The sequence below is a fragment of the Pristiophorus japonicus genome, chromosome 6, assembly GCF_044704955.1.
Source record: "Pristiophorus japonicus isolate sPriJap1 chromosome 6, sPriJap1.hap1, whole genome shotgun sequence".
Taxonomy (NCBI): Eukaryota; Metazoa; Chordata; class Chondrichthyes; family Pristiophoridae; genus Pristiophorus; species Pristiophorus japonicus.
In genome coordinates, this window is record NC_091982.1 from 65,691,954 (window position 1) to 65,717,343 (window position 25,390).

Below are 25,390 nucleotides of genomic sequence, written 5' to 3' on the forward strand. Positions count from 1 at the left end.
ACTAGAGTGTCAGCCTAGATTTTTCTAGTTAAGTTTCTGAAGTATGACTTGAATCTACAACCTTCTGATTCAGAGGCGAGAATGCTGCCCACTGAACCACGGCCGGCACTTCAGATAATACAGGAACAGCTTGTCTTCCCGTGTCCCCTCACCAAACAATGCCCCAAAGGAAAATAAACCACGGATTTTTAAAAGAATGCGTATTTGTGTTAAGATCTATCAGTAGCTTATGGTTTGAATTCTGAGCTTTGTTTCTGCTTGGCAGATTTAAAACGACTTGTAACCAAATTCTTCATTGTTAGTTTGTGCTTTTTATACCTGCACACAGTGTGAGGTGCCTCGCGAAAAAGATTGTGACCTGACACTTCCTCTGAGCCAGTAACTGATTCAGATATTAATTCTTTAAGTGTCTGCTGCATCCTTTCACATAAGTAATTTAAACTCAATGAACAGGAGCAATTTTTATCCATCAGTACTAAGAGCTATAAATAGGTGCCAAACCCTTGCTGCTTTATCTCGCTTTGCTTCCAGCTGTAGGAGAGTTCTGATTTAGGTAATGAAACAAGCATTCCAATCCCCACCCCCACCACCTTAGAAATGCCACTGAACAACACACTGTGTCCAGTTGTCCAACCATGAATAGGATTTAAAGGAAACGCATTATTATGTACCTTTTTTTGTCCCAATATTTTATACAAATCTTCAGTCGTTTTTTAGTTTCCCCCCCCAAACGCGATAGTACAGCACCCCAACACATCTCGGTTCTCATCTATAACACTTCTGTGAAGTGCCTTGGAATATTTTACTACATTAAAGGTACTATACAAATGCAAGTTCTCATGTGTGGAAATACTATCTTTTGACCTTCAATGTTGCACTAGTAATCTGACTCCAAGCATATACACTCTTGAAGTTATTCTGACACAAACAAGATGGGCCAAATGGCGGCCTCCTGTGCTGTAAACTTCTATGAGGCTATAGTAATTTTGACTACTTTTTTCCTGTAAAGTATCACCTGTTCTCAATTGCTTGTCTGTTCAACATTACTGTGGACTTTGCTTACTTTCTTGCTATCTTTTGACTTTCATTTTTAAAATGTTTAAATTATTTTATTCTTTTATATGTTTATATACTCTACTTAATTATCAGCTTGTTTATTGCCATTTTTTAAAAAATCATTTACTGGATGTGGGCATCGCTGGCAAGGCCGGCATTTATTGCCCATCCCTAATTGTTCTTGCGAAGGTGGTGAGCCGCCACCTTCTTGAACCGCTGCAGTCCATGTGGTGAAGGTATTTCCACAGTGCTATTTTTGTCGCAGCGGTTTGGTACAATTGAGTGGCTTGCCAGGCCATTTCAGAGGGCAGTTAAGAGTCAACCACATTGCTGTGGGTCTGGAGTCACACATAGGCCAGACTGGGTAAGGACGGCAGATTTCCTTCCCTAAAAGGACATTAGTGACCAGTTGGATTTTTTACACCAATCTGGTCATTTCCAGCAGTCACCATTACTGTGATACTAGCATTTAATTCCAAATTTGTAATTAACTGAATTTGTTCAACCCATTGCATGCTAATTGATTAATGCTGCTTTTATTGTGTTCTTTTTAAAATTCTTGACAAGACATACTTTACTGTGCCGGACACCAGTGCATTCCGTACAGATATGGAAGTAGATTCTTTGAACGCCGCCATTGAATGTGAACAACCTCAGCCCGATCTTTACAAGTAAGATTTTATTCGCTAGACCCCATGTGAAATACTGTGTTCAGTTTTGGGCACCGCACCTCAGGAAGGATATATTGGCCTTGAAGGGCATGCAGCGGGGCTTAGCAGGTTAAATTTTGAGGACAGGTTGCATAAACTTGCCTTGTAATCCTGTGAGTTTAGAAGATTAAGGGGTGATCTGCTCAAGGTGTTTAAAATGTTTAAATGATTTGATAAGAGCAGATTCAGAGAAACTATTTCCTCTGGTTGGGGCATCAAGAACAAGGGGACCTAATCTTAAAATTAGAACTAGGCCGCATCAGGAAGCATTTTTTCCATACAAAGGGTAGTAGAAATTTGGAACTCTCTTTGCCTGCCCCCCCAAACCCCTTTCCAAGAAAAGGCTGTGGATGCTGGGGGACAATTAGACTGCGCATATGTGCTAATACCCAGAATATCAATGCATCCCCTGGAAAAGGGCATTCGCAGGTGGAGAGTTGGGCTATTTAAGCAACTTCTGCCCAGCGAATGCCTATGAAATTCTTACGGTTGGTAAAAGCAGCCAACATTTAGTGATTTGTACTTTGATGGTGGAATTGGGTGGGGGCAGGGTGGTGTTGCATGCATGTGAGAAACAAAGCCATTGTGCTGGGGATTGAGTTTGTGACGATTGAGAGAATTGTGACCTGTGATTGGCAAATAGATTTTGCACAGCCTAAAATGGCACTCTTTACAGTCCACAAGTACAGACTAACTATTGTGGAGTATGATTAAAGTGTGGGAAACACTAGCAGTAAAGCACAGGTAAATAATAAAAGCTCTGAAAATTGAGGCAGAGTTATTAGATTTACAAATGCTTCAAGGAAATCTTGTAGGATGGGAAAGCCATATAGATGAATGGTGTATTGCCTGAGATTGTTATGAAGTGCCACTCCAACTGCAGGTCTCAAGACAAAGGATGGACTGTGCCAAGGAAAGTAATTGCAAGTGTTTCTAAAGCAGTAGGTGAGCATATGGCTAAGTATAGTCATTTCTTTGAGAATTATATAATTTCACCTCCCCAACACTAAAGTTGTAATGTAAATCTGGAATTAGGATCTTGCCTGATTCTTGAGTTAGTCTGGTTCAACTTGCAACAACTTGTATTTATATAGTGCCCAAGGAGCTTTACAGTAGCATATTGAGACAAACATTGACACAGCGTTAAGAAGGAGATATTCGAAAGGGCGACTAAAAGCTTAGTCAAAGAGGCGGGTTTGAAGGAGGGTCTTAAAACCAGAGACAGAGGTATCTGGAAGAATTCCAAAGCTTTGGGCCTAAATAGCTGAAAGCACGACCGCCAATCGTATGGGTGAAGGGAATGCGGAATATACAAGAGGCCAGAGTTGGAGGAAAGCCGACTTCTCGGAGGGTTGTCGGGCTGGAGGAAGTTACAGAGATGGGGACGGGGACGGAGGGAGGTGACGAGACCATGGAAGAATTTGAATACTGATGAGAATTTTACGTTCAAGGCTTTGGTGGACTGCTGCCAATGTAGCGAACACAGGGGTGATGGGTAAGCGGGTCATAGTGTGGTTTAGGAAATGGGCAGAAAAGCTTTGGATGAGCTCACGTGGAAGATGGGTGGCTGACTAGGAGAGTATTGCAATAGTTAAGGGTTTGAGGCAGATGAGCAGATGGGATGGGACAGGAGCAGAACGGGTGATGTTACGGAGGTGTAAATAGTAGCTCTTTGTGAAGGAGAGGATATGGGTCAGAAGCTCAGCTCCGGATCAAGTAGCATGCCAAGGTTGCGAACAGTCCTCCAGCTGAAGGTAATGGAATAAGAACTAGGAGCAGGAGAAGGCCACGAGCCATCGAGCCTGCTCCGCCATTCAATAAGATTGTGGCTGATCTTTGATCTCAACTCCACTTTCCTCCCGATCCCCATATCCATTGATTCCCCTAGAGTCCAAAGATCTACCCAGCTCAGTCTTGAATATACTCAACGATTCAGCTTCCACAGCCCTCTAGGGTAGAGAATTACAAAGATTCACAACCCTTTAAGTGAAGAAATTCCTCCTCATCTCAGTCCTGACCCATTATCCTGAGACTATGCCCCCTAGTTCTAGACTCTCCAGCCAGGGGAAATAATCTCTCAGCATCTATCCTATCGAGCCCTCTCAGAACCTTGTATGTTTCAGTAAGATTACTTCACGTTCTTCTAAACTCTGGAGAGTATAGACCCAATCTACTCAATCTTTCCTCATAGGACAATCCTCTCATCCCAGGAATGAATCTAGTGAGCTTTTACTGAACCAATACCACTGGTGCGGAGTTTGTGGCAGGGGCTGAAGACACTGGCTTAAACACACATGTAAACTTTGCAGATGACCGTAAATCCCTATATAATAGACAATCCCCGTTTTTAATAGAAATTTCAATGACCAGCAATGGCTGATGAGCAGTGCTGTAACCTGCATTCAATTAGAGACAGATTTTCTGCTCCCTGAGATGTGGGCAGACAGTGTAACTTAATGCTGCCTGCTTGTATTGCTGTGAATGAAAGTGCGTCTGTCGGAAGGTACTGGTAACATTAGACTTCCTGTAAATTAACAATTAAATGTCAAGTAATAATTCATGCATATTTTAGTTTGGTTATTACAGAAGTTGGCAAGTTTTATCATTTACTTACACAATTAATCGTCTCGTTATAAATCTTTTTTATTGAATGCTGAACCTTGATGTCATCTTTTGCTTGTGCCTCAGATTTTTATGTAATGCAGAGTCCTTCCAAGTGGGGGATTGCATAAAGTGAGCAGATTGACAAGAAAGAAAGAAGGAACTTGTGTTTATATGGCACCTTTCACTATCTCAAGGCATCCCAAAGACCTTTGCATGAAGTATTTTTGAAATGTAGCCACTGATGTAATCTAATTAAAACATTAAACTGCTACAGAGAAAGAGACAGCAGTCCGCAGCAGTAAAGAGTTCTTATTTTGGCCCAAAGCAATTTAAATTGTCTAATTTTCTACAACGTGTCAATATTACAGCCTGCCAAGTTATTTACACAACCAAATGCCCTAAACAACATAACCTTGATGAATCGAGACCCAGCTAATCCTGTTTTCTAGGCAGTACGAGAGCAGAAGGGTGGTGCATTTAAACCAAGACACCAAACTTTCCACTATAATACAACGTGTGTTTTGTCTTTTTTTTCTCTCTCTCTCTGGGATTCTCTGTGGCTCATGGCTTGACTTATTCCCTTGGTTAAACCTGGTCGTCTTTAGCTTTTGCATTTCTGGTTGCTTCTGTTGGAGTTGAAACCTACACACCCTTGTTATGAATGATTCTGTTTGTTTCTGTGCCAACTTCTGGGTTGTGTCAAAGTTTAATTGTCAGAAGCTTGGCACTTTGTGCGATCTATTTTATTTTACATTTTGGTTTGTTCCAACAAGATTTCTTCGTCATTTCTTAGCCTTGTGAACTTACTTAGCTGGTTTTCAAGAGGAATTTGCAATAGTTTTCCTTTGCAACTACATACAACTAAACTTCCTTTACTGATAAAGTTATTGATGAAAAATTAGTTATTTCCAGAATTCCAAAATTGAGCCAATTCAGAAATTTTATGGAATGGGCATCTAGGTTTGTATGTAAAACTTTCATGTCGGTGGAGGTGGATGGTAAAGTTAGAGATAGTAAATGAGTGGTGAATATTTCTGCTGTCCTACTAAGTAGATCATTCTCTGTTTGGTGATAATTAAAACCATCCATTAGAAATGAGGGTGAAATAATGTTATTTTACTGGGCAGCTGAAAGGAGAGCAATAGATTTTTATTAGGCATGGGTATTGATGGTTAAGAAACTAAGGCGGGTAAATGCAGTTACAGATCAGACATGATCTCATTGAATGGCGGAACAGGTTCGAGGGGCTGAATGGTCTCCCTATGTTCCATTGTCTTCCATATTCCTAAGAAGATAGTAAGAACATAAGAAATAGGAGCAGGAGTAGGCCATTTGGCCCCTCAAGCCTGCTCCGCCATTCAATAAGATCATGGCTGATCTGATCATGGGCTCAGCTCCACTTCCCTGCCCGCTCCCCATAACCCTTTATTCCCTTATCACTCACAAATCTGTCTATCTCTGCCTTAAATTTATTCAATGACCCAGCCTCCACAGCTCTCTGGGGCAGAGAATTCTATAGATTTACAACCCTCCGAGAAGAAATTCCTCCTCATCTCAGTTTTAAATGGGCGGCCCCTTATTCTGATACAATGTCCCCTAGTTTAAGTTTCCCCTATGAGTGGAAATATCCTCTCTGCATCCACCTTGTCAACCCCCTCATCTCTGGAATCAACCTAGTGAACCTTCTCTGAACAGCCTCCAATGCAAGTATATCTTTCCTTTAAATACGGAGACCAAAACTGTATGCAGTACTCTAGGTGTGGCCTTACCAATATGCTGTATAGTTGTAGCAGGACTTCTCTGCTTTTATACTCTATGCCCCTTGCAATAAAGGCCAACATTCCATTTGTCTTCCTAGTAGTTCAAGAACATAGGAACAAGCATTATGCCATTAGTCCATTGAGCCAGTCTGCTATTTGCTTAGCTCTTGCAGCTCTATCTTTCTATTCTGAATTCCCCATCCTTACAATAATTCCCTTGGTGGTGAGAATGCAGGCACACAAACTTTTCCTTCAGGGATTGACTGTAGTAGAGTTGGAGAATTCTGCCTCACTTTGGGAAACTGCGTTAGCTCTGGGAATGGCTGCAGGATTCATCTCTGTCCATAGTCACTGTATTCTTTTCTATTTCCATTGTCTTCTCATTTTAATGTAACCAAGTTTGCCTGTATGCTATCTCTGTATTACTGTCTGTGCCAATGTTTTGAGGTTTGAGCTGTTGGCAAACTGTTGCATACAAGTTTGATTCTCAAATTAAACGCTTATCCCTTGGATTGTCATTCTTAACTTTTCTGAGAAGTTATTGCGACTTACTAAACCGCTTGAAACACTCTAACCTTTTTTAAAAAAACAATTCCCATTTGGATATCAAAAGCTCAATCATTTATACACATAATTACATTAAATGCACCCCTTTTCTAACTTTCTCAATCAAGGCGATCATTTTAACATATCCTCTAATTTAGAAACATAGAAAATAAGTGCAGGAGTAGCCCATTCGGCCCTTCGAGCCTGCACCACCATTCAATATGATCATGGCTGATCATTCACCTCCGTACCTCTTTCCTGCTTTCTCTCCATACCCCTTGATCCCATTAGCTGTCAGGGCCATATCTAACTCCCTCTTGAACATATCTAACGAACTGGCATCAACAACTCTCTGCGGTAGAGAATTCCACAGGTTAACAACTCTGAGTGAAGAAGTTTCTCCTCATCTCAGTCCTAAATGGCTTACCCCTTAACCTTAGACTGTAACCTCTGGTTCTGGACTTCCCCAACATCGGGAACATTCTTCCTGCATCCAACCTGTCCAGTCCCGTTAGAATTTTATATGTTTCTATGAGATCCCCTCATAGAGGTGTTGTTCACTATGTCTTGGACTTGGAATAATCAAATTTTAGTTAGTCGATGAACATCAGGCTGCTTTTCGAGGCTAAACTCCCTTTTCTCAGCCTTTAACTTACTATAACAAGACAGTAAGCCCCCAAAAATGGTTTTCCTTGGGATACTCTCAGGTATTCCTTATCTACCCAGACAGTGTGAACCCATTCATTCTGGTGCCTTGAAACTTGTGCTCACCAGCACTGGTAATAATTGGAAACTATGTTCATTTGTAAGAATTTTGGGTGCGTCTCATTTCTTCGACAGTTGGGTTAACATCCCAGAATATTAGCATTAATTTTTTTTTTCAGAATTTAGCAGTGCGGTTTAAAATGACACTTGATAAGCCACACTAGGGATGGGCAATAAATGCTGGCCTTGCCAGTGAGGTCCACATCCCGTGAATACATTTAAAAAAAAAAAATGTTATCACAGGGAGGAGGAACAGTAAGATAGCAAATTCACTCGAGTGAATTTATATATTGAGCAGAATCTGAAAAGGTGCAGATTGTTCATCAAACTGTAAAAGGAAGTGGTGTGTTTATCAGAGGAAACGGGCATTGGCCATTAATCTAGCCTGCTTCCAGTGTTAGCTTGGCAGCGGGAGCAGGGACTGCAAGAACTTTGGTTTGAATCTAAGGCAGTCGCTGCATTATGCCAGCTGTTGCAGGATATGGTCAGTTTACAGTGCAGTAGGCTGAACACAGTTAGCTGAGAATGATGCTTCTGATTACACTGATGTGCAGTGAGTCAGCTACCATTCTGCTGAACAGCGATGCTGCCAGTGAGAACAACGCAGTCATCAGTCAGATTCAGTCACATTTGATTGAAGTAACAACCTTGAGTTACATTTTATTAAGGAGCGGAACCTGTGGAGATTTATTACGCACAATTGAAATACACACACTTTTTTTTTAAACATCGTCATTTTGCTTTTACTTTTTGAAAATAATTTCTTTGCGACTCTATTTCACATCATGTTTTGTATCCTGTGCATATTTGTGTTGTGGGTAGCTGGCTACCATTCACAATTACATTTTATACAAACAAGTACCATTGTGTACCATATTCACCCTTCTGCATTGTTAATATACTTTTGGCATTTGATCTTTCCTTTTGTGTGGGAATATGAATTAAAGTAAGACTATTTCAAAGTAGCACTAATTGCTTTATCATGCAATGTAATCAAAATTATTATTTTTCCAAAAGAGCTTAATAAAATGCATTGGATATGTAATAGCAAATTAACATTTGTGCAAAACCCAAAAGAGCTCTGCAATTATCAGAAGCCATCAATTGGACATATCTACTTCAGATTTGACTTGAATCACAGGTGTGATGGGCCAGATTTTGCTGTAGCAGGGCATCTAACAGCGTCTGTCCTGCTGCACACAATCTAGCCCCTGCACCCTGCAGCTCAGAAATGTAACTGGACCTGCTTTATCAATTTGCAGTGGCTACAAGAGCAATGAAAAGGCTGGATAGGCTGCACCAAGTGGCTTACCTTCTGACACTCCAAAGCCTCTTCACCATGTACAGGGCTCGTCAAGTGTGATAGAATACTCACCACTCAGCTGGATGGCTACAGCCATGACTATACTTAAGAAGTTTGACACCATGTAGAATAGAACATGTTTGATTGGACCCCCCTGACATTGGACTCTGTATCTATCCCCTCCATCTCTGGAGCTCTTTGGTTGTCATATGTACTATCTGCAGGTTGCACTGCAGTAATTGGCCAAGTTTACTTCAGCAGCACCTTCCTCCCCCATGACCTCTAACCCCGAGAAGGACAAGAGCAGCAGTGTAATATGGACCCCACCATCTCCTGGAATTCCTCACTGAACACCATCACTACAAAATCTGAAGGGGTTCAAGAAGGCAACCCACCACCATCACCATTTCAGAGCTGCTCGGGATGAGTAATACATGTGATCTTCCCAGTGTTGCCCACATCCCAAGAACAGATTTAACAAATAGATTACAGATTAAAGTGAGTGGTTTATGCGCTTGTAGCCTCAATAACTTGCACCTGCAGCATTTGAATATAACACAGCTGGTACTGTTCATGATGCATTTAGCATCAAACACTACTTCCCCATCCCCGCCCAACAAAAGCCTGGGATATTGAGGCCAATTGTTAAACAGGGTCAATGATCGAACCCCTGGGAATTTCTGTGTGAATTAGAGCCAAACGGTGCAGTTGCCTACAGAGCCATCTGGGGAGCCACATATCATAATATCCAGGTGCAGCTCCTGGTGCTTTAGCTGCTAAATCAAATGGATGATGTGCCACTGAGTCATGCAGACCCAGAAGGCTGCAGATTCAATCATTTGTGCTTTTAACTAATCTCCGCCAGGACTGCAGTGGTGGTTTGACAGTTGGTCTGTATGTACCGAGGCTAGGGAGAGAGAAATCAACCATGATTCCTTTCCTTCACTGCTGTCCATTAAGCTGTGTCGAAAAATGAGACTGGATTGGACTGGGCTGTTATGCTCCCCATGGTTGGATAAGTGTGTCTGTCTGTCTCCTCTCTCCTCTCTCTCTCTCTCTCAGTGGGGGTGGTGCTGGGGAGAGAGTGGAAAAAGGGCATTCTACCCTATTCTCAATCCAATGAAGAAAGCAGAGAAAAGCAAGCCTAAAATCACAGGGACAGCGTTGGGATAGAAAGCTAAACGTTAGCGGGAATCATTAAATAAATCAGAAATGTTGAAAAAGTGAAACTCCAGTAGAAGCATCCTCAGGTTGCACAAAAATGCTTCACAGTTCATGAGTTATTTTTGAAGTGTATGCACTGTTGCTCTATAGGCAAATGCAGCATTGAATTTGAGCACAGCAAGGTCCCACAAACAGCAAATTGGATGAACCTTTTTGATGATATTGGTTGTGGAAGAAATACTGGCCAGGATAACTAGAGAGTTTTTCTTCTTCGAGCTGTGGTATCTTGTACGCACATGTCCAGTTCAATGTCTCAATTGAATGACCACAATCAGCACTTGCTCAATACTGCGCTATACCGCCAGCCTAATTTGTACACTCCGGTTCTGGAGTAGAGCTTGAACCTACAGGCTTTCTAATCGGGCAAGAATGTTGACTACTGAGCCAAGTGACCATGGACAGAAAAACAGCATTGCTGGGGGAGGTGGGTAAATAAAATCAAAACTAAGGTACACGTAACAAAAATAGAGCAAATTAAAAGGTTAGAAAGTCTGCACGAGTAAGGGATGGGAAAAATTTATTTTGGTAATGAATGTGTGCAATTCCAGAGTGAGATTAAATGAGAGCCACAGCGAAGGGCCTCGATAGGGACGGGCTGTGGTCAAGCTGTAATGAGTTACACTGAGATAAAGCTCATTTTAAAATTCTTATCCTTGTTTTCAAATCCCTCCATGGCCTTGCCCCTCCCTATCTCTGTAATCTCCACCAGCATCTCACACTCCCAGATATCCGCAATCTGATTCTGTCCTCTTGCGCATCCCCGATTTTAATCGCTTCACCATTGGCGGCAGAGCTTTCAGCTGCCTGAGCCCTAAGCTCTGGAATTCCCGCCCTAAATCTCTCTGCCCCTCTCTTCTTTTAAGACTTCTTTAACCAAGATATTGAGGAAGAAAGCTGTGTAGAATGCAGGAAGATTTCAATGGATTAGTCAGTTGGGCAGAAAAGTGAATTGGAAAAGTGTGAGGTAATGCATTGGGGAGTCCTTATATCTCCTTCTGTGGCTTGGTGCAAAATTTTGTTTTATAATGTTCCTGTGAATTGCCTTGGGACCTTTACGTTAAAGGTGCTGTATAAATACAAGTTGTTGTTGGCAACATTTGTGTGCAGTCATGGTGCTTTCAGATACTTGTGTTTTCTATGGTTGGCGGCTGGGGGCCAGATGAGAGCGAACTCCGTAAGATTGAACAATAGTCAGTTGGCTCCAACAGGTTTTTCTCCTCTATCTTGTCATGTTAATGACGTTACAAATTCTGGGAACATGAGATGAGATTTTTTTTTTTTTGTTTGCTTTGCATTTTATAAAAATTCACACCAGTCACTGTGATACTGAAACATGTGTTTATCGCATTTTGGCAGCTGTCTTTATTCTGTTGAGGTTAGAATTGTATTTTATTTTACATTTTCAATAAGAAGGCATACAGCGCTAATATAAAATTTGATGATTGCAGGTTTGTTGGACGAGTTCACGTTTTCAGTGATAAACAAGAACCAACTGCGAGGTAAATATTACGTGACTGGTTGCTACATAACTGTCTAATCTGTTACTGTACATTGTATAAAAGCCTACAGGTTTGTAAAACTGACATTGTACTGGATCTATACATTGTCTTGATTTTATAAAAAAAATGTTGGAGACAATTTTATGTATAATCTTAATCTGCGCAAGCAATCCCTGTTTGTAATTTGGTAATCCCCATTTTTCAAATGTTGGTATTGAAGCCTTAAATTTCACAGTATTGAAATAGGCCCCAAGTTTCCACATGATTTGCTCCTGATTTTTAGGAGCAACTGGTGTAGAACGGAGTATCTTAGAAATCGGAATTCTCTGCATTTAGTTTCCTCCCGTTCTAGTCAGGTAGAACAGTTTCACTTTGGAACAGAATTTTTTTTTTCAAAAGTGGGCATGTCCGGCCACTGACGCCTGATTTCAAAGTTTCCACAGTGAAAACGTGCTCCAAACTAACTTAGAATGGAGTAAGTGAAGATTTTTGTACGCTTGAAAAAACCTTGTCTACACTTTAAAAAATCAGGCGCAGGTTACAAATTAGGCGTCGGGAACGAGGTGGGGGGGGAGCGGGGGGAAAGGGAAGTCATTAAATTCTACAATCAATCCTTAGTTATACTTATACAAATAAATCCAACCTGAATAAAAATTTATAAGCAAAGAAAAGATAAAATAAACCATGTTCCTACCTGTGTGAAAGTGCTTCAGGCAGGCCTTTCAGGCAGGGGTGTGGCGTCAGTGTCTCGACGGCAGCGGCAGGCAGCAAGCAGCCTTTGAGCTGAGCTGCGATGCTTGAGGCAGGCCTTAATTCCCCGCGAAGATGCAGCACCCGGACGCACTTGAGGCCATTCGGCCATGGGATTGCAGCGGCGTCAGTGGCTGGCCGGGAGCCGAAGAAAGAACAGCAGCAGCCTTCGAGCTGTGAGGGGGACTGACTGAGGCCATTTGGACAGGGAGAGGCAGCCACATCGACATCTTTATATTTAAATTTGCAGAATGGGTGCTGCATTGCCAACACCACATTATGCAATGGTTTGCTTCCTCATGCAAGAAATTCTTTGTTCTTGGTGGACGTTGATCCATTGCAAAGTTGAATTGGCACTTTTATTTCTCCAAACACACAGTCCTTAATTTGCAGGCACCGGTTCTGCAAGTTTAGCAGTGAAAAGCTGAACTCACTGATTTCAGCAGGTGATTTATTCAGCAGTGCTGCTAAAAGCACTCCCTCACACACAGAAATATCAAGAAAATTAAAATACAAGCCTTTGCAGGGGTCCAAGAAACAAATCTTCACTTTTTCTGCAGTACTTAAAAAAATGGCCGAGTGCCAATGTTTACTTCAGACTGCGCGTGTGCGAACGCTCCAACGCGCAGGGTTGCCGGCACCAAGAAGCCTCATTTAAATTGTACCCGCCCCCTCCTACTTACAAAATCGGCACGAGTGGTAGGCTCCGCCCCCTGTGCGCCACGCCAAGCAGACATCGAGCTCCAAGGAGCTCGAGAATACCGCACTTTTTTTCCGGCGCCATTTTCGGCACGAAAAACAGGCACCCAGCTCTGAGGTGCGCCTTTTTCGCTGCGTGTGGAAACTTGGGGCCATAGTGTTGTCTAAAAAATTATTTGCCTGACTAATGTTCTGGCAGTGCAATATGTTGATTTGCAAGGAATTTTTGTGTAGATAAATGCATTTTATATGTATTGTATGTACTGGCAAACAAAATTCATCCAGTTAAACTACACCTGCTTCAGATGCGCAAACCATTTATGCAGCGGCTTGAATTGATTTTGCATCAGTGCATGTTGCTTATGTAGTTACTGTTTTGAAAGCACATCTGCAGACATTGAGTAACTAGGTTGCTCAAAGACACACATTTTCTGAATTGTATACAGATGTTCTTACCTGAATTCCTGACTGTTTTGGACCAGGAATGTTGCAGCTATTTGTTCAGAAAGTCTGTCTTTGCCTCGAGTTCAAAACTGAGATTTATTTACCTTGTTAGATCTTTGGGCCCAGAAAACTTGCTGCTAAGAGGAGCCACCTTAAAGAACACCGACAAGATTTATGGTAAGTTTTTGTATCGGTCATTATGGAAGCAATTATATTTGAGGGGGAGGTTACTTATAAATAAACGATGATATGATCTTCATTATGATGCAGTTTTTTAAATTCTGGATGAGGACTAAATTCTGTTCACAAGATGAAGTAAAATAATTTTTCAAATGTTTTTGATATTTATACATGTATGTGCACTGACCAATAGACATTTCCTTTTTGACTATTTGTGTGGATTTCAGGTGTTTCAATATATACTGGGATGGAAACCAAAATGGCCTTGAACTACCAAGGAAAATCACAGAAACGCTCAGCGGTGGAGAAGTAATTACATTCTTATAAATCATACGTTTCAGTCTAATTTGGGAACGTAGATTTTTATTATTTTATAGTTTCATAATTTTTCTACTGCTAGCAATATTTCTGATAGAATATTTTGTCATATTTGTGCTGAGCATGACACTAAATTTAACGCACGCATAATGTAATAGTGCTGTCCACATATTTTGGGTAGAATACTGAAATAACCTGGTTTGCATAGCACTAACTGCACTTCAATGTAAATGCCTTTTATGGTTAATGAAATGTTTGTCTAGTTGATGATGTTGCAGTAAAACCACCTTTTTAGTCTCACTTTAAAGATATTGTAAGTCTAATATTGCAGGTATATAAAATGCCACAAATCTTGGGGAATTTTGTGCAGTAATTAAGTTTTTTTTCTAATAATAGGAAACAAGCTTTTTTTAAAATGTGAGACAGCTATTTTATTGTGCAAGAAGGTCCATAAAGCTAACTGACTTATCCCAACAAGTTATTTTTGCTACCAGAGGCTATTATAGATTGTGAACTACATAAAGAGTGAAATGTAGGGGGAAAAAAAGAGATGATGAGAAAGGCTGTGGGCAGAGAAACAGTTTAGTGAAGGACCTGGGTGATGAATCAACACAAAACTGAGGAACTGTTACAGTAGACACCGAGGGATGCTGAGTTTCCGGAGAGATGGGCCAGAATCTGGAAAGGCAGAACAGTAAAAGGACAGATTAGGGCAATTGAGTGAGGGCCCACAGCAAATTACTGAGGCAGAAACTAGAACTGACAACATTAGATACGGTAATAGTTCCTTCATTGTATTCCCAAATATACCTGTCACAATGATTGAAGCCAATTTAAAAATCTCAAATTTCTTGCTGTTGTTAGTATCATGTATCATAACTGCAAAACTCATTTGAACAATTTTTTATTCTCTTGCAGGTCTATTAATGTTTTTTTAATAGTGTATCTGGGCATATTGGTCAGCAAATCTTTGGTAGGCACCACATTGAAGTACATCTGGCAAAGTGACCCTGCTAATGATGAGCCCTGGTATAGCTCAAAAACAGGCAAAGAAAAAAATATCCACAAGGTACTGGAATAAATGAAATTAACACTGAAAATACAATGATTTTATGATTAGAAATGGAAGATTTATATCAAAATGACTGGAGAATGATTTTGTATGGAGACTCATTGTACCCTGGAGGTTACAGGGAAAAGGACTGTCTGCCTGTACTGACTGGGTTCAGTATATTTTCATTCACTATTGTGATGCTGTAACAAATGCTCATACACCAACAAAACTGCTTAGATGTCACAAGTGGTTTTATTTCACTAATAACCCCAACCAGCAAAAGTGAGCTCTTCAACACAAAGTACCACTACAAACAATTTTAATCAATAAAGGTTAAACTTAGATTCTGCCTGCTCTATGGTGTCCTATTCTCTCCTTCCCAAATTCTTTCTCCCCCTATTTTATCCTGTTTTCTATCTAATCTAATCTATGCTAACCCTTTACTCATTCAAAAAAATGACTTTAAAACCCTTTACTTCCACTGTCCATGTCAGAAGTGGGAACAGTTTTCCAAACACATATCAGAACAGGCAAAACCTGATGGTGCCTGAGTGAGTTTGTAGTTTGCTGCAAGAATTTCAACAGTCATTCACAAGAAATTAGTGCAGACCAGCATAGAATTTTAAAACAAAGATACTTTGAAATGAAAGCGGTGTGTGGCATTGTAGTGAATCCATTTAAATCAACTGCATTTTTGCACTTAACAAAACAGCTGCTGTTCTGGAGTTATTCTATTTTTTGTTTATGCAATGTGCTGGTCTCCGCTCAGTAGGTATTGAAGATCCTGGGGGTGGTGACATTTCCTGAGATTTGAGAGTGCCCATTTCTCTCTGCAATTAATGACCTGCTAATCACATCCCATTTTCGGCAATTTCTTACTTCACACCCACACATTGCTGCTTTGGTGTTAACTAATTTTTCTCTAATGAATGATTAGTTATGGATTACATAGAAAATACTGTAATTCTCCTAAATTTTGTCCCCTAGTTTAATTTTTCATGCAATAATGAAACAATGGGTACAATGCACAATGGGGAAAAAAGCTTTGTATGGAAGGGCACCAATAGTGTATGGAAACTACACCCTTAAGAGAGTGATTTCTATATAGAATAAAACTGCTCTCACTTCTAAGGGACCGCCTGTGATAACATGGAGTTAGTCCAAAGACATTTGCACTGTTTTTGCGCTGAGTTCCCTCATTTTAAACAAGAAGATTGGTGAGGATATTGGAAGCAATCGCAATTTGCTGATTTTGCATCAGTTCTAAGAGGACCACGTTGCTAACATATGATATAAAATGCATAATGTTTTTAAGATGCCTACCATGGTTAACAACCCAAAGGCAGCACATCCCATAATATAATTATCTAGGATGTGTTTATGATTCAGCAGTAAATGACCTCCTATGTTATATAGGCCCCTGGGTTTTCTTTGCCTGAGTTACCCCCCATGCGTCCAGATGTCTGGGAACTGCACAACTTACTCGGCCAAAGCCAGTAGTTTGTAGCAACGAGTAGCTTGAGGACTGAACTTGTAACATTGAGGTTGGGAGTACGTGTTTTGTTTCTTTTAAAGTTGAATGAAAACAGTTGGGAGGTTATTGCCTTCTGTTGGTTGAAGAAATCCTTAACTGTTAATTTAATTTTTATTTTCTTTGCTATTAAGACGGAGAAGGGTAGAACTTAAGGATAGAAATTCTGACTGGATTGGACAGGTTGGATGCAGGCAGAATGTTCCCAATGTTTGGGAAGTCCAGAATCAGGGGTCACAATCTAAGGATAAGGGGTAAGCCATTTAGGACTGAGATGAGGAGAAACTTCTTCACCCAGAGAGTGGTGAACCTGTGGAATTCTCTGCCACAGACAGTTGTTGAGGCCAGTTCGTTAGATATATTCAAAAGGGAGTTAGATGTGGCCCTTTATGGCTAAAGGGATCAAGGGGTATGGAGAGAAAGCAGGAATGGGGTACTGAAGTTGCATGATCAGCCATGATTGAATGGTGATGCAGGCTCAAAGGTCCGAATGGCCTACTCATGCACCTATTTTCTATGTTTCTATGTTATTGTCGATGGGAGAGGGAGAAATAAACAGCTCACCAGCTATTTCTGGACATTTAGCTAATGAAATGTAATGTTTTCAGTTTCTGAAGATGTTCACCGACTTCCTCTCCTACATGGTGCTCTTCAACTTCATTATTCCAGTATCGATGTATGTCACTGTGGAGATGCAGAAATTCTTGGGTTCTTACTTCATTACCTGGGACAAAGATATGTACGACGATCATTTGGATGAAGGCGCACTGGTGAACACCTCTGATCTCAATGAGGAGCTGGGACAGGTCCGTATCACAATCCATATTCCATTGTGAAATAGTAAGAGTCGCTTTCATATTCTGTATGAGCAAATAATTCTTGTGTGTAATTTTAGCAGGATAAGGTGCAACTACATTTTTACACAATCCTATTTGCTCTGCTAACAGTTCTTCAGAGTGAACAATTGTATCCCCGAGAGTTTGAGTTTTATGAAACGTGCTTTCCTGCATTAAGTTTATTAATATTTCAAAGATTTGTCTTGCCATATGTTGCTACCAAATGCTGATTTTAGTTTCATTTTGGCTTTCAACTGCTAGTCATATCCATAATCAATTCCAGCATCTGCAGTATTTTGCTTTTATATCCAGAATCATGTTTTACTGTTTGAAGTCTCTGCAAGTTACAGTTGGGCCTTCTCTCTCGTGGAACATGTGTCTTGATCAGCAGTGATTTTACATGTGTGTTTATTCTCTCTCTCATGCCCCACCCCACCCTGCTGCTTGCAGATCCAGTATGTGTTCACTGATAAAACTGGAACCCTGACAGAGAACAACATGGAATTTATTGAATGCTGCATAGATGGATTCAAGTATAAGCATATCGGCATTGATTTGTGTGTTGTGGACGGCATTTCTTCAAATAATGGTCTCCATAGTAGAGTCTGTGGAATGGCTGGAAAGGTAACAGCCGCCTTTTCCTAATTTTGAGTATAATTTTTGTTGGCTTGTTAGCCATAATTTCAAACGTAGACTTTACTAATCGCTCAATTGTGTAAGTTATGCTTTTTGCGTAGAAATTGAAAATGATTGTTGGAATCATAGAAGTACCATAGAAGGAGGCCATCTGGCCCATTACACCTGTGCTGATTCTAGCTGGTCAACTGGACCTATCTACTGCATCTAATATTATTTCCTTGTCCGTTGCCTAAATAGTTTTAGATTCCTCATTTTCAGATATCCTTCAATTCCGCTGCCAATCTTTGGCGGCTCGCCCCCCCCCCCCCAGAACCTGTTTCTTTTCTCTCCTTGTCTCTAATGTCAGTTGGTCATTATCCCACCATTCACACCCTATCTTGACTAATGTTTTTCTAACTCCTGGCATTACCATTTGAATTTGGGCCATTATCATCCCTTTTATGTCTCTAATCTCTCCTGTCTATCACAGACCTTCCCTTTTGTTCTTTCTTCCCCTCCCCCTTTCAGTTCTTGTTAAGAACCTGTTCTTTTTGAACACTCTCCGGTTCTGGCGAAGGGTCATCGACCTGAAACGTTAACTCTGCTGCCTCGCCACAGATGCTGCCTGACCTGCTGAGATTTCCAGCATTTTCTGTTTTTATTCCAGCATCCGCAGTATTTTGCTTTTGTCCCTTCAATTCTTGTTTAGTCTCTGTCTCAATAGCTGCTTATGATAAAACATTATTTTCCTTTGTAACCCTCTGTAGGGGGGAAAAATTCTAACGCCTCATTTTGTTCTTCTGATGGGGGTTCTGCCTCTTGTTACCAATTTCCCCATCAGTGTAAATAATCTGTCACTGTTTATCCTCTCAAAGCCTTTCAGATTTTTGAAAATCACTATTAAAACCCGCCTTGACCTTCTCTGTTCAAATGAAAAAAAATACCAATTCCTTAAGCCTTTCATTTTGAGTTATTTTTAGTATCATTCTGGTTAAAGCTTTGCTGTAACCTTTCTATGGCTTTAATATCCTTCCTATAATGGGATGTTCAGAACTGTGTGCAACTGTGGCCAAATCATTCTTTTTTTATCAATTCAACAGCAGTATTCCTGCATGGCCACATAGCGCTCCAGGGGTATCTGACAGGGGTGAGCGGCTTTTAAATCAACTGGTTAAACTGCTTACCACACTATAACCCCTAAGCAACAGCATAGAGCATAATGAAGACATGTTACTTGTGCTGAAGCACAACAACTAGATATACTTTTTCCACATTACCAAGTTCCCCATTCTTCTCCTGTCTGGATCTTTTTTTTAAGTTGGGTGTTTTTATTTTTGAGTAGCAGTTTTCCTACTAGCCAGTTATTTTTAAATCCATTGTTTGATGTACATATTCCCTAGTTAGAGTACAAAGAATCAAAGGTTTCCTGAGGGACCTACTTTTTAAGCATCCAATCATTGAAAATAGCACTCGTGTTAAACGTGAAAGGATGAGAATCTTGCAGATCAGGAAGTACGAGGCTTCCATCCCAGGTCTGTGTTGAGTTAACTGATCATAACGCTGACAGCAGTAAGACTGTTACAACTGCCCTTGGCAGCCCTGAAGTAGGGAAGAGGATATTGGCCTGGTTTTTTACTGGAGGGTAGATATTGTGGGCCCAAATTTCCCCAGCCACTTAGAGCGGTGTAGTTAGATGTGGTGCGTCGACTTTGTAGTGGAAAAAACCCTGAATTACAAGTGAGAAATTGAAACAAAATCTCAACTACATGAAGCAACTAGCTATTTTTATTTCAGTTTAAAATTGCTGTAAACACTCAGCAGGTCAGGCAGCATCTTTGGAGAGAGAAACAGAGTTAACATTTCAGGTCGATGGCCTTCCGTCAAAACTGAAAGATGTTTGAGAAATGATCTGCTTTTAAACCAGCACGGAACCAAAGAAAAGGGGGCAAGAAAAGAGCAAGTGGGGAAGGTCTGTGATGGGGTGGAGGGCAGGAGTGGTCAATGCAAGGCAAAAGGTGCTAATAATGAGACCAGAATAGAAACAAGATAGAATTATAGGGCTCAAATTTCCCCAGGAGTTGCCCCACTTTTTTTCGAAGCAAGTAGCTTTTTTTGGAGTAACTTAAAAATCGCAAATTTCCCCATTTAACTTTCTCCAGTGTAAGTCAGTTAGTTAGGTTTTTTTTTAGTTTTGTTTTTTTTCTCCAAAAGGGGGCATTACCAGCCACTTACGCCTGTTTTGGCCATAGAAGCAAATTTGGCCAGCTAAAAGTTACTCCAAACTAACTTAGGCCAGTGTATATGGCCACTTTTGTAGGCACAGAGAAACCTTACCTACATTTAAGAAATCAGCATAGGTAGCCAAAGATGTGAGGGGGGGGGGGGGGGGAGTGGAGTTAAAGGATTCTAAAGCACTAAACACCTTCACAGCATCAAAATAAAGGAATGATAAATCAGCTACTGAAAATAGAGCAGTCCTGCCTTGCCGACTGCAGAATGCACCGGCTAGCCCTTCGGCTAGGGGTGGCAGGCACGCATGACTAGGGGTGAGGGATGTTTTTTTTTTACAGTTGTTCCAAAATGCGTGGTGATAATGGAACATGATTCAGTCTTAATGCAAAATATCTTTTATTGGAAAGTTTACAATGCATTTCCAACAACAGAAAAGAAAGGCTGCACCCATCCCTCGCCCACATCTCGGGGAAAGTGCACTTTCTCATTGGGGTGGGCGCGGGGTTGGGGTCCGGCTTGGGTCTTACTGGTGGTTGGTGCATGGATTGAAGTGGGAATGGCATTTGAGTACCCGGCCTTTGTGCCCTTATTGCAGCAGCTAGCTTCCTCATGGCATCTGCCATTGTTTGCACACCCTCTGAAATGCCCGTCCTCAGTTCCCGTCTCAGTGCTGATATTTCTCCCGACAGTGACACTACCTCATTACGCACCCCACTGACGGTCGCCAAGAGTGATCTTGTAAGGGCATTGGTCTCCTCACCCAATGACATAATCTGATTAACATCTGATGAAGGCTGCATCTCAGGAGAGACTGGTCGGCTTCTCTTGCCCCTCGCTGTGGGTCTGCCTAGTGACACCCCTCCGGTGCGAGGCGCAGGCTGGGACAGTGGGGCACTGGGTGTTCCAACATGCATTTCACCACTGCCACTGGGACCCACGACCTCAGAAGGTGTGAAACCATGGAATGTCGCCGCAGAGCTCATGGAGGTTTCTGGCAGTGTGATGCCCTGTACTATGGACTGATCCATGTCACGATCAGCATTCTCCTGTGAACACAGATCCATGGACCCCTCCTCCTCCCAACCCGCCTTGGTCTGGATCACACGCATCTGGATCTTCTGGTGGATCTTCAGGATGTTCAGGATTGTCGTCGTCTTCTGCAAAATACAACAGAACAGTCAAATGGTTAGCAGCACAGGAGGGGGCAGGATGGGTGGCATGAGTAGTCTCACGTGTAGCAGGCCAGTCAGCAGGTTGATTTGAAGGACGACGATGCATTTTAATAACTCACCCTCGCGTGTGGGTCTGGCTTGCGCAGAGCTGATTCTTTTTCTGCAGGTGCGACTCAGCAAGGCAGCAATCCTCTGTTCCAGGGGTGATATTGGTGCAGATTTGGCGGCCCCCCTCCTGTTCTAAGTCTCTCCCTTTTGTTGTCGGCCAATTTCTTCTGCAAAGATGAAAATAGAACTTTTCACACATGGTGCGCTTCTGATGGATGGGACATATACAAATGGTCACATTTACAATCACAATTCCATTTAAAGATGAAGATATTACTTACACTCACTACTTGACCAACGTCCTGCCATTTTTTTTTGCACTGGCTTCCAGATCTTGTGGTATTCACCCCTGTGGAGTATTCTTATGCAACTAGGTTCCATCATCTTCTCATTTCTTTGGGTGGAAATTTTGTGGGACCACTCTTACTGATATCCAGCTCCGGCTGTTTCTCCTCAATGACGGTGACTAGTTTCTCCTCTTCTTCATGGAGGAAACACTCTTGTGTCATTGGTGTATTGGACTTGCACTCGGGTAATCTTGAAAAATCACAGTTCTCCCCTTTCTTCCACCTATGCAGCACTCCTTTCCACTCCCTCAGCCACCCAAAAATCACTATTCACACCTTACCTTTATATATGGTCCTTTGCCAATGCTGCTGAGGACGCTCTCCCTTTAATTGGCCGATTGCCAAGCTTCCTGCTCCAGTGTGCACGCTGCAACGCGCTGAAACAGATGTGCGTACCCCTGCCGGCACTCTGAGACGCTGGGCCCAAGCCCACACCCCCGCCGCCTGTGCTGAGCAAGCGCAGCCGAAGCTCCAAACCCCCCCCCCCCAGCAGGCTCTGCAGTGCCACGCCACGTGACCAGAACGATGAAGGAGCGGCCAAAGTAGGAGGTAAATTTTCAGCATGTTTTTTGCCCCACAAAGTCGGTGTACTGCGGCTAACTACGCCGCTCTAGGCGGCTGGGGAAATTTGGGCCCATGAAATGGTACAGTGCAGAAAGAGATCATGTGGTCCATCGTGCCTTTGCTGGTTCTTTGAAAGAGCTATCCAATTAGTCTCACTCCCCTGCTCTTTCCCTGTAGCCCTGCATATTTTTCCCCTTCAAGTATTTATCCAATTCCCATTTGAAAGTTACTATACAATCTACTCTACCACCTTTTCAGGCAGTGAATTGTAATTCACTGCGTAAAAATTGTTTCCTCACAGGTTTTTTTACCAATTGTCTTAAATCTGTGCCCTCTGGTTACTGACCCTTCCTCCCACTGCAAACATTTTCTCCTTATTTACTGTCAAAACCCTTCATGATTTTGAACACGTCTATCAAATCTCCCGTTACCTTCTCTGCTGTAAGGAGAGCAACCAGAGTTTCTCCAGTCTCTCGACATAATTGAAGTCCCTCATCCCTGGTACCATTTTATTAAATTTCTGCTGCATCCTCTCTAATACCTTGACATCACTCCTAAAGAATTGACTACAAACTCCAGCTGGGGCCTAAGATGGGTCCAGAGGAGGTATAAAAGGCTATGACAGAAAGGGAAGGAAGCTCTGGTAAACATAGAAAATAGGCGCAGGAGTAGGCCATTCGGCCCTTCGAGCCTCCACCACCATTCAACAAGATCATGGCTGATCATTCATCTCAATACCCCTTTCCTGCTTTCTCTCCATATCCCTTGATCCCTTTAGCCGTAAGGGCCATATCTAACTCCCTCTTGAATATATCCAATGAACTGGCAACAACAACTCCCTTCGGTAGGGAATTCCACAGGTTAACAACTCTGAGTGAAGAAGTTTCTCCTCATCTCAGTCCTAAAAGACATACCCCTTATCCTTAGACTGTGTCCCCTGGTTCTGGACTTCCCCAACATCGGGAACATTCTTCCTGCATCTAATCTGTCCAGTGCCGTCAGAATTTTATATGTTTCTGAGATCCCCTCTCATCCTTCTAAACTCCAGTGAATACAGGCCCAGTCGATCCCGTCTCTCCTCACATGTCAGTCCTGCCATCCCGGGAATCAGTCTGGTGAACCTTCGCTGCACTCCCTCAATAGCAAGAACGTCCTTGCTCAGATTAGGAGACCAAAACTGAACACAATATTCCAGGCGAGGCCTCACCAAGGCCCTGTACAACTGCAGTAAGACCTTCCTGCTCCTATACTCAAATCCCCTACTTAAGAAGGCCAACATACCATTTGCCGCCTTCACCGCCTGCTGTACCTGCATGCCAATGACTGTTGTACCATGGCAGCCAGGTCTCATTGCACCTCCCCTTTTCCTAATCTGCCGCCATTCAGATAATATTCTGCCTTCATGTTTTTGCCACCAAAGTGAATAACCTCACATTTATCCACATTATACTGCATCTGCCAAGTTATTGCCCACTCACCTAACTTGTCCATGTCACCCTGCAGCCTCTTGACATCCTCCTCACAGCTCATACCGCCACCCAGCTTAGTGTCATCTGCAAACTTGGAGATATTACACTCAATTCCTTCATCCAAATCATTGATGTATATTGTAAATAGCTGGGGTCCAAGCACTGAGCCCTGCGGCACCCCACTAGTCACTGTCTGCCATTCTGAAAAGGCCCCGTTAATCTCGACTCTCTGCTTCCTGTCTGCCAACCAGTTCTCTATCCACATCAGTACATTACCCCCAATATCATGTGCTTTAATTTTGCACACCAATCTCTTCTGTGGGACCTTGTCAAAAGCCTTTTGAAAGTCCAAATACACCACATCCACTGGTTCTCCCTTGTCCACTCTACTAGTTACATCCTCAAAAAATTCTAGATGGTTTGTCAAGCATGATTTCCCTTTCATAAATCCATTCTGACTTAGACCGATCCTGTCACTGATGTCAGGCTGACCTGTCTATAATTACCTGTTTTCTCTCTCACTTTTAAAAAGTGGTGTTACATTAGCTACCCTCCAGTCCATAGGAACTGATCCAGAGTCGATAGATTGTTGGAAAATGATCACCAATGCATCCACTATTTCTAGGGCCACTTCCTTAAGTACTCTGGGATGCAGACTACCTGGCCCCAGGGATTTATCGGCCTTCAATCCCATCAATTTCCCGAACACAGTTACCTGCCTAATAAGGATTTCCTTTAGTTCCTCCTTCTCACTAGACCCTAGTATTTACGGAAGGTTATTTGTGTCTTCCTTCGTGAAGACAGAACCAAAGTATTTGTTCAACTGGTCTGCCATTTCTTTGTTCCCAATTATAAATTCACCTGAATCTGACTGCAAGGGATCGACATTTGTCTTCACTAATCTTTTTCTCTATGGAAGCTTTTGCAGTCAGTTTTTATGTTCCCAGCAAGTTTCCTCTCATACTCTATTTTCCCCTCCTAATTAAATGCTTTGTTCTCCTCTGATGGATTCTAAAATTCCCCTAGTCCTCAGGTTTGCTGCTTTTTCTGGCCAATTTATATGCCTCTTCCTTGGATTTAACACAATCCTTAATTTCCCTTGTTAGCCACAGTTGAGCCACCTTCCCCGTTTTATTTTTACTCCAGACAGGGATGTACAATTGCTGAAGTTCATCCATGTGATCTTTAAATGTTTGCCATTGCCTATCCACCGTCAACCCTTTAGGTATCATTCGCCAGTCTATTCTCGTCAATTCACGTCTCATACCATCGAAGTTACCTTTTCTTAAGTTCAGAACCCTAGTCTCTGAATTAACTGTGTCACTCTCCATCTTAATAAAGAATTCTACCATATTATGGTAGAGGAGAAGGCACCTGTGGCCTGGGAATGTGGGCTTAGGGAGGTAGACTCCAAGGGTGCGGGCCACCTCACTGGCCCTAAACCAATAGGGGCTCCCCGCCCCAAGCACCAGCCCACATCACCATTACCAACACCTGCTGCCCAAGAGAAAATGGGAGCCTTGGTTGAGATCTAAAGTTGTTTAACTCGACGTTAAAGCTGGAAGACTGTAAAGTGACTAGTAGACACGTGAGATGCCGTT

At 42.0% G+C, this 25,390-nt stretch overlaps 1 protein-coding gene across 7 annotated transcripts in view; it reads left to right on the forward strand.

The window, feature by feature from the left end:
• atp11c (ATPase phospholipid transporting 11C) overlaps positions 1-25,390 on the forward strand; it is a 169,999-nt gene that overhangs the window by 68,667 nt on the left and 75,942 nt on the right. For all 7 annotated transcript variants that reach the window (XR_011593599.1, XR_011593600.1, XM_070882889.1 and 4 more), the window contains exons 7-13: positions 1,624-1,727; positions 11,417-11,467; positions 13,473-13,537; positions 13,768-13,849; positions 14,777-14,927; positions 17,052-17,249; positions 17,730-17,903. Coding sequence is in view for 5 of the 7 variants with exons in the window: in XM_070882889.1 (XP_070738990.1) it covers positions 1,624-1,727; positions 11,417-11,467; positions 13,473-13,537; positions 13,768-13,849; positions 14,777-14,927; positions 17,052-17,249; positions 17,730-17,903 (825 nt within the window). In the remaining 2 variants the exon portion in view is untranslated. The remainder of the gene's footprint in view (positions 1-1,623; positions 1,728-11,416; positions 11,468-13,472; positions 13,538-13,767; positions 13,850-14,776; positions 14,928-17,051; positions 17,250-17,729; positions 17,904-25,390) is intronic.